Here is a 10,052-nt window from a genome sequence, read left to right as displayed (position 1 = left end):
TGTTGTCCTTGTTGGTGGTTCCACTAGGATTCCCAAGGTGCAGCAGCTTTTGCAAGACTTCTTCAATGGGAAAGAGCTCTGCAAGAGCATCAACCCCGACGAGGCTGTTGCTTATGGTGCTTCTGTTCAGGCTGCTATCTTGAGTGGCGAAGGGAATGAGAAGGTGCAGGATCTGCTTCTTCTTGATGTTACTCCTTTGTCGCTTGGACTGGAAACTGCTGGAGGTGTCATGACTGTCTTGATCCCAAGAAACACCACCATTCCCACCAAGAAGGAGCAAGTTTTCTCTACTTACTCTGACAATCAACCTGGTGTGCTCATCCAAGTTTATGAGGGTGAGAGGACAAGAACGAGGGACAACAACTTGCTTGGTAAATTCGAGCTCTCTGGCATTCCTCCTGCACCCAGGGGTGTTCCTCAGATCACTGTCTGCTTTGATATTGATGCAAACGGTATCTTGAATGTGTCGGCTGAGGACAAGACCACAGGACAGAAGAATAAGATTACAATCACAAATGATAAGGGTAGGTTGTCAAAGGAAGACATTGAGAAGATGGTCCAGGAGGCCGAGAAGTACAAGTCAGAAGATGAGGAGCACAAGAAGAAGGTTGAGTCCAAGAACTCTTTGGAGAACTATGCCTACAACATGAGGAACACTGTTAAGGATGAGAAGATCAGCTCCAAGCTGGGTGCAGATGACAAGAAGAAAATTGAGGATGCGATTGACCAGGCTATCCAGTGGCTAGACAGCAACCAGCTTGCAGAAGCAGATGAGTTTGAGGACAAGATGAAGGAACTTGAGAGCATCTGCAATCCTATCATTGCTAAGATGTATCAAGGTGCTGGAGCTGATATGGGTGGTGGCATGGAAGAAGATGCTCCTCCAGCTGGCAGCGGCGGTGCAGGTCCTAAGATTGAGGAAGTTGATTAAGTTGGCTGATGGCCTATGCGGATCCCTGTTTGTTTTCTGGGATGTTTATCTTTTTACTTTCCATAGCTATTTAGGTTTATGATTTTGTCGTCCTCTTGAGAATGGCATTTCCGGAAGTTTATTACATCTTTTGACTTTTTGTTGCTCTATTGAAACAGCAAATAGCAATTGAAATTCTGGGGATTTTACTTTGTGGCGATTTAGCTTAGTCTTGCCTTTTTAAAGAGATTGCTTCATTGGGCGTTGAATTTGAAGACTCTGCTTTGCTGGCGAGTTGTCTTACACGCGCTCTATCGTCATCTGCATATCAAGTTAAGCTAACATCACGTCGACTGCCCAAGGCAGTGTGAGAAAATATCAACGCATATCAAGTTAAGCTAACCTCACGTCGACTGCCCAAGGCAGCGTGAGAAAATATCAGCGCATGAGCTCATACCTGCGCGGATTTCACTCGCTAGCAATACTGTCTGCGTAGCCCAGTTTTTTTCTCTGTCGATCTGGACTGGACCGTGCTTATACTAGTGGAAGTTGCTTTACGAATGGGCGGGGCTTTAGTCCCCAAACTCCTCACGGTAAGCAAGCCTATTTTCAATCACTTATCTTTGTTTGCATGACCGACCCAAGATGCTAGCTATAACTATTTGTCAGAAAAGTATTGGGGTCATCTGGCCTCTTTGCAAGGCAACAGACAATCATACTACAGACCTTTAGATTCCGAATATCAAATCGGGAGGTCTGTTCCGCGAAGCCTAGCAGAAGAATTTGCAATCATCTAAGCCCTAGTAACTACAACAGGATACCGCTTGACAATACTTAAAACCCTGATTTGGGTTTCTAAATTGGATCATTAAAATAGAAATGCATTAAAAATCCCCACTTACATAATGTGGTTGGTGGATTCCAGTCCACACTATGCCATAAAACCACCAAAAAATCTAAAAATTATTTTTATATAAAAAAATATTAATTTAAAATAAATATATAAAATAAAATTTTTTAAAAAATATTTTTAAAATACAAAAAAATATATATATACAAGCCCTGAACCATGACTTCACTAAGGTTCAGGACGAGCTTAAAATTGAGCAGGCTTTTTTATTTTTTATTTTTTATTTTTTATTTTTCTTGAGAATAGTTTGATCAAGCATGGGAACCAACATTAAAAAAGGATTCCGATTAATTCGAGCAAGAAGCGTTGAAAGTCTTGCAAACTAAGCAATTTCATCCTTAACTATCAATCATTTCTCAACATTGCCCTTTCGGTTGTTTTGGTTGACGGCAATAAATAGAAATCATTGAAAAGAAGAAACTTTAACGACGTGTCATGTGCAATGTCCTTCCTCTGAAGAACATCGGTAATGGGTCCATTTGTCATTGCATTCTGTGTCTCGAGCCAAAAATCAAAATTAATATATTGTCGCTTGCAATTATTCATTTCCCAGTCAGATCTACAGGACAACAAAAAAACAATAATCAACTGGGGTCCCTGTCAACTGGAGACAGAGTTTGCACGTTTAAAATCTACCTTCTTCTTGGAGATTTTGCCTTTTAATAAAACGAGGATTTTTTTTTTTTTTTTCTGCGAGGGACATCATTTGTGTGATACTAGTTATATCACCGGGTTGCATAAAAAAAATTAAAAATTAAAATTATTAAGTTTTTTTATGAAGTTATATCTAAAAAATTTCAATATTTAACTTAAAAATAATATTAATAATAACATTAAATTTGCATGATCCAGATTTAAGTGATTTTAGTTGTAATACCAGCTATAATAGCATTGGATATAAATCTGACCGTAAGATCATGTTATAAAAGTATGATAATTAAATAAATTAATTAAAAAAAATCAACAGAAAGAAAAAACTAGTGAAAACAAAGAAAAAAATAGAATTAATTGGGTTAACTCGTCAAATCAAGTTAACCTACTAAACCTGAAATTTGTGTCACGAAAGTGTAATAACTAAATAGAAAAAAAAATTAATATTAATGAACTAATTTAAAAAAAATAAAAAGAAAAAAGAAAAATACCTATAGGAAGGAAAAAACTAATGAAAAAAAAAGAAAAAAAATCTGAATCAACTAGGTCAAACCATCAAATTAAGGATCCATGTTATAAAAACCTGATAACTAGACAGAAAAACTGTAATATTAAGAAACTATAAACAAAAAAAATAAACTAAAAGCATAAGCTTTTTCACTGTAGATTGCATCGTATTATTCACGGTAAAAAACTTAAAAATAAAAAGAAAAAAGAAAAAAAAACAATAGCATACACTACGTGTTAAATTTTTTTCTTGCATAAAAAATATATTAAAAAAAATATCAAGGTCTAAGAGTGTTAGGTATTTCTGCAAAGATATACATAAAAGTCTTGAGTTTAGCTGCAACGCTTGACCCAAAAATATTATTTATAATGTTAATAATAACATTAAACTTATATGACTTAAGTTCAAATGAGTCTAGTTATAATACCAAACCCTGGAGCATTAGATGTGGATTTGTTTACAAGTTCATATCATAAAAGTGTGATAATTAAATAGATTAATTAAAAAAAAAACAAAGAAAGAAAACCAATAGAAAGAAAAAACTAATGAAGAAAAAAATAATTTAAATTAATTAGGCTAACCCGTCAAACTTAGGATTCGTGTCATGAAAGTTTGATAACTAAATACAATAAAATAATTAATGGATTTATCCAAAATTAACTAGATTAACTCGTTAAACCAAGTTAACCTATCAAGTCCGGAATATGTGTCATGAAAGTCTGATAATTAAATAAAAAAATTTAAAATTAACAAACAAACTAAACTAAATAAAAAAATAAAAAAAAATCTGGATTAATTTGTCAAATTAATCTAACTCATCAAACCTGATATCAAATAAAAAAAATCATTAAAAGAAAAACAATAACAAAAAATTAAAAAAAAACAAATAATTTAGCGTTTCATTTAATTTTTAGTATATAATATAATATAATATAATATAATATAATAATGATAATAATATAATATATTAAAGGTGGGGAAGTAATTATAATATAATATAATATTATATTATATTATATTATATATTAAAAATAAGAAAATAAAAGGCATGGGAAGCTACAATAGTTTTCCCGCGCCTTTTAGATGTTTTTTTCATGGTGGGAGTTAATTGAGTAGTGTTTGATGGACGGGGGGGTCTAATTTGAATGTTTTTTTTTTAGGACCCGAATAAGGATTGCGTGATAGTCGGGGAAATAGTCTTTCTCATTGAAAGCCAAGTGTTCTTCAAACAAATCCGACCATCTAAACCAGTTCGGGTAATATATTTTTTTTAATAGATAATTAGGATAGTTATCTCCTACTCGAATTATATTTTCTAACAACGTTTTCGTCATTGTAGGTTGACATGATCAAGCTTGTTATGGTTCGTGTTAGTTGTTATAGTCTGTTGGCTATTCATATTATTTAGTTTAAATTCCACAATTGTTAACAAAAATAGAGAGTAATTCTATAGTGACTAGATAATAGTTAATGTATTCTATTAGTCATTCTATTACAATTATATTGAATAAATAGACAAGCATAAATAGAGAAGATAAATTCTAAATAAATATATTTTTATTACGAGTTATGAATTTTATTATTTTTCTACTTGCATTTATTTTTTTCCAATTAAAAAAAAACTTATAGGTAACACATTAATTCCTCTTTATGTAACATAAGATTCTTATGTAAAAACATATATGCTTATATGATAACTATGAATGAAAAATTCCTACATGATGGCCATTAAAGACAAAAATGCATAAGATATCATTGTTTCACAAATCAAGTTTACAAGATAAATTTTAATATGGTATGATGGATTTAAACCCTTGATAAATTAGAAATTTAATTCAACTACTTTTATAGTTTTATTCTAATGCCTTCTTGACCAAGTGCATTTTAACTATTTTTAATAGCATTTTGTTTTCCTTGAATATTTTTTTAAAATAAATATATTTAAAGTAAATTGTACTTTACATAGCTACGAGTTAACATGGAATTAACGGGATTAACCCGTAAAATCAGGTTAACTTGTCAGACTTGAAATATGTATTATGAAAGTCTGGTAACTAAATATAAAAAAATTTAATTTTAACAAAATAAAATAAACAAAAAAAAGTATAAAAAAAACTCTAAATTAACTCGTTGAACTAGATTAACCCGTTAAACCTTAGATCTTTGTCATGAAGGTCTGATAACTAAATAAAAAAATTTAACATTAACAAAATAAAAAACAAAAACAATAGATGGGTTAATTCAAAATTAACTGAATTAACCTCTAAAACATGAGATATGTGTCATAAAAGTTTGATAACCAAATATAAATATATTTAATATTAATAAACTAAAGTAAATTAAAAAACCCGGGTTGACTCGTGAAACCAAGTTAACCTATTAAACCCGAGATCAGTATCATAAAATGTTTGATAACTAAATTAAAAAAATATTAACATTAACAAACTAAATTAAACAAAACAAAATTTATTAAAAGAAAACAATGAAGAAAGGAAAAAGAAGAAGCTAAAGACATCAAAAATAAAAAAATAGCTTAAAAACAACTTTAAACTAAAAAAAAGACAGCTCAGTGTTTCATAATAAATAACCACAATGAAAGGATGAATAGTTTTAATTTATTAAATAATAAATTATTAAAAATAATTAAAATCACAGGGAAAAAGATTGAAAATCAAATAAAAACACCTAAAAGTCTTCCGGAACATTAGTTTATGATCAAGATCATTTTTTTATCAAATAAAATCAACTAAAATATGATATAGTACGGTGAATGTTTCCCACCTCTTGTGAAAATACATACCTTTAAAGCAAAGCTCGAAAAGAAGCATGAAAAATTCTAAAACTCAATTCTAATTGTTAATAAAAAGATAAAGGTGAGTAAAATAATTGATAAACTAATTAAATTTAAAAAATAAAAAAATAATTAAAAAAATCAAACTGATGAAAACAATTATAATATTTAGAAACATTTCTAATTTAATTTAATTTTATAATACTGAAATTGATTAAATCTCAATTAAACCAAACCAGTTCGATTCAAATAAAAAGAAGTATTATAGAGACGAAAAAAAAGCTTTGGTGAAACAGTAACTCTAAAGCCGCACCCTCCCCTCGCCCTATGAGACACAAACATATAAACAATCAGACGCTCCCCATCTTCATTCTTCAATTTCCCCTCTAGATCTAGCATCCCAGGCTTCCTAACAACACCCAAAAACCTCAACAGCAGCCAACTCTTTTGGTCTATCTGCATTCCAGGAAATTAATTCATACGTTTCATGAATGGAGCAAAAAGTAAAGTTTTGGCCAAAGCAAGCCGCCCTATTCTAATCCATTCAGCCCTGTCTGGCTGGTCACAATTAGAATTCAAAGAGGTTGGTTTGTCATGGCTGGTCACGGTTAGAAATCAAAGAGGTGGGTAGAGATGAAGGCGTGTCAAGCAAGTGGAGTAGAGGAAAGGCAGTGAAGGTTCAACTCTATTCCTGTGGGTGAAAGCCCTGGTTTGCGTAGAGAAAGAACAGAGGAGTCCATGTAACCACTCTTCTTCAGTCCAAAAGACTAAAAAAATAATATAGTTTATTTTTTTTTTGGTTTTTTGACATAAAAATCCGAACGAATTGTTTGAAATCAGTTTTGATTATTATTATTTTTTGAAATTTCAATTTTGATTATTTTATAATATATTTTTTTTTTTTTTTATGGTTTTTTTGACATAAAAATCCGAACGAATTGGTTGAAATCAGTTTTGATTATTTTTTCTTTTTAAATTTAAATTTTGATTATTTTAATTTATAAAAATCAAACTAAACTAAAAATAATCGCTCCTAAAAAAGTCCATGCCCGTGAATGACACATAGAGAGGGTTCACATTTATTATGTACCCATGTTTATAATTGTAATTTTGTTTATAATTTTCAAAGTGTATTTTTAATGAATAAAATGTGTGTTTATAACGAAAAATAAATTTATCATGGTATTTTTTTTCTTGAATACCCTGTAATGAAATATATTTAAAGAGAATTGTATTTTTCATGATTATAAAGTGTCAGAGAAGCCATCAAAATCATTAAAAAAAGTAAAAAATTGAAAATAAATAAAAACACTTGAAAGTCTTCCAAAACACAAGTTCATGATCAAAATTACTTTTTTATCAAATAAAATCAACTAAAATATAATCTAGTACGATTAAAGTTCTTGAGGTCGCGTGAAAATACATACCTTCAAAGCAAAGCTCGAGAGTAAGCTTAGAGGATTCTAAAACACAATTACAATAGTTAATAAGGAGATGCGTGCCCGTGACATGTCGTTTTACTATAATCCATTTCACCCGTCGGCTCGACCTGGCCAAAAACCCAGCCCATTAAGGAAACCACAGCGTCTCGAATAATTTGAAATCTCGCCAAGAAATTTTACTTTCCAGTTTCAACCCATCTCTACCGTCAACTAACTCAAAAATAACGGTCCAGATCCACCCCTTCTTGACAGAACATTCTAGAACCTAAATTCAAAAACCTATATACATGCACCGCTCTTCCCAGAACCACAAGTTCTCCTGCGACGAGATATCATAACCCTAACTAAATCTTTCTTTTATTTCTAGCCGCATTATTCTTAAATCGTCTTATAATGGCCGGAAAAGGAGAAGGACCGGCCATCGGTATCGATCTAGGCACAACCTACTCATGCGTTGGTGTGTGGCAACATGATAGAGTGGAAATCATAGCCAACGATCAAGGGAACAGAACGACACCGTCTTACGTTGCTTTCACTGACACCGAGCGTTTGATCGGCGATGCTGCTAAGAACCAGGTCGCCATGAACCCAATTAACACCGTTTTTGGTTAGTATTCTTTTCAAGAGATTTCTGATAGTGGTTCGATCCTAGCTAAGAAAGCTGTAATTTCAAGATCTAGCTATGATTTTCTGATATATGCGGACACTCACTGTGATTATAGCTTAGGAAAATCGAATCTTAATTCTGCCAAGACCTTAAGTTTTGGTAGATGAATGGAACAATGATTTTAGATCCATTTTTTTAAAATTTAAATAGAAGCTACTGACTTGTACTTGTTCATAGATTAAATTTTTGTTTCGGTAGAAAATTTGTAGTTTTAATTATTAATGTTAATTGAATGATTCTTGCTGCTAATCCTTATTTGTTCATGTACTGTAGACGCAAAGAGATTGATTGGTAGGAGATATACCGATACTTCGGTACAGAGTGATATTAAGCTGTGGCCATTCAAGGTCATTCCTGGTCCTGCTGAAAAGCCAATGATTGTGGTTACTTATAAGGGCGAGGAGAAGCAGTTTGCTGCTGAAGAGATTTCTTCAATGGTTCTCATTAAGATGCGTGAGATCGCTGAAGCTTACCTTGGCACCACTATCAAGAATGCTGTGGTCACAGTCCCTGCTTACTTCAACGACTCTCAAAGGCAGGCTACTAAGGATGCTGGTGTTATTGCTGGTCTGAATGTGATGCGTATTATCAACGAGCCCACCGCTGCTGCCATTGCTTATGGTCTTGATAAGAAGGCGACCAGCGTGGGTGAGAAGAACGTGTTGATTTTTGATTTGGGTGGTGGCACTTTTGATGTCTCACTTCTTACCATAGAGGAGGGTATCTTCGAGGTTAAATCCACGGCCGGAGACACCCATCTTGGAGGTGAGGATTTTGATAACAGAATGGTGAACCACTTTGTCCAAGAGTTCAAGAGGAAGAATAAGAAGGATATCAGTGGAAATCCTAGAGCTCTTAGGAGGTTGAGAACTGCTTGTGAGAGGGCAAAGAGGACTCTCTCATCTACTGCTCAGACGACCATTGAGATTGATTCTCTCTACGAGGGTATCGACTTCTACTCAACCATCACCCGTGCAAGATTTGAGGAGATGAACATGGATCTCTTCAGGAAATGCATGGAGCCTGTTGAGAAGTGTTTGAGGGATGCGAAGATGGACAAGAGCAGTGTCCATGATGCTGTCCTTGTTGGTGGTTCTACTAGGATTCCAAAGGTGCAGCAGCTTTTGCAAGACTTCTTCAATGGGAAAGAGCTCTGCAAGAGCATCAACCCCGACGAGGCTGTTGCTTATGGTGCTTCTGTTCAGGCTGCTATCTTGAGTGGCGAAGGGAATGAGAAGGTGCAGGATCTGCTTCTTCTTGATGTTACTCCTTTGTCGCTTGGACTGGAAACTGCTGGTGGAGTTATGACTGTTTTGATCCCAAGAAACACCACCATTCCCACCAAGAAGGAGCAGGTTTTCTCCACCTACTCGGACAACCAACCTGGTGTGCTGATTCAAGTTTACGAGGGTGAGAGAACTAGAACAAGGGACAACAACTTGCTTGGCAAATTCGAGCTCTCTGGCATTCCTCCTGCACCCAGGGGTGTTCCTCAGATCACTGTCTGCTTTGATATTGATGCAAACGGTATCTTGAATGTGTCAGCTGAGGACAAGACCACTGGTCAGAAGAACAAGATCACAATTACCAATGACAAGGGTAGGCTGTCCAAGGAAGACATCGAGAAGATGGTTCAAGAGGCTGAGAAGTACAAGTCAGAAGACGAGGAGCACAAGAAGAAGGTTGAGACAAAGAATGCTTTGGAAAACTATGCCTACAACATGAGGAACACAATCAAGGACGACAAGATCAGCTCTAAGCTGGCTGCAGATGACAAGAAAAAGATTGAGGATGCCATCGATCAGGCCATTCAATGGCTGGACAGCAACCAACTCGCTGAGGCTGATGAGTTTGAGGACAAGATGAAAGAGCTCGAGAGCATCTGCAATCCCATTATCGCCAAGATGTATCAAGGTGCTGGTGGTGACATGGGTGGTGGCGTGGATGATGATGCTCCTCCAGCTAGTGGCAGTGCTGCAGGTCCCAAGATTGAAGAAGTTGATTAAGTTTGCGTTACTTGTTGAAGTCATTTTTCTCTCTTTTGTTATAACGATGACAAAAGTTCTATATTTAGGATAATTGTTTTCGTTGTTATGGATATTGGTATTTTATATTTCAATTAAAGCTGTGGAGGCGTTTCTCACACCTTTTCATCACGCATTCGGTGTTTGAT

General features: G+C 34.2%; 2 protein-coding genes and 1 long non-coding RNA gene across 3 annotated transcripts in view; all 3 read left to right on the top strand.

Annotated features, from left to right (window-relative positions):
- Window positions 1-1,134, top strand: part of LOC105127890 (probable mediator of RNA polymerase II transcription subunit 37c) — a 3,033-nt gene extending 1,899 nt beyond the window's left edge. Inside the window, exon 3 of the mRNA XM_011029365.1 lies at window positions 6-1,134. Within this exon, the coding sequence (XP_011027667.1) occupies window positions 6-931 (926 nt within the window). The 3' untranslated portion in view covers window positions 932-1,134. The remainder of the gene's footprint in view (window positions 1-5) is intronic.
- A 1,680-nt stretch (window positions 1,135-2,814) lies between these two features.
- On the top strand, window positions 2,815-5,198 carry LOC105128390 (uncharacterized). The gene is made up of 2 exons (XR_842856.1): window positions 2,815-2,850; window positions 5,119-5,198. It is a non-coding gene; the product is annotated as an uncharacterized LOC105128390 (long non-coding RNA).
- Window positions 5,199-7,516: 2,318 nt separating this feature from the next.
- On the top strand, window positions 7,517-9,998 carry LOC105128435 (heat shock cognate 70 kDa protein 2-like). Its single transcript, XM_011030140.1, has 2 exons — window positions 7,517-7,819; window positions 8,153-9,998. The coding sequence occupies exons 1-2, from the start codon at window positions 7,606-7,608 to the stop codon at window positions 9,883-9,885; spliced, it is 1,947 nt and encodes a 648-aa protein (XP_011028442.1). The 5' UTR covers window positions 7,517-7,605; the 3' UTR covers window positions 9,886-9,998.
- Window positions 9,999-10,052: the final 54 nt, after the last annotated feature.

This window comes from Populus euphratica, unplaced genomic scaffold, assembly GCF_000495115.2.
Source record: "Populus euphratica unplaced genomic scaffold, PopEup_1.0 scaffold1.1, whole genome shotgun sequence".
NCBI classification, from domain to species: domain Eukaryota; kingdom Viridiplantae; phylum Streptophyta; class Magnoliopsida; order Malpighiales; family Salicaceae; genus Populus; species Populus euphratica.
This window is presented reverse-complemented; position numbering and strand designations above follow the sequence as displayed.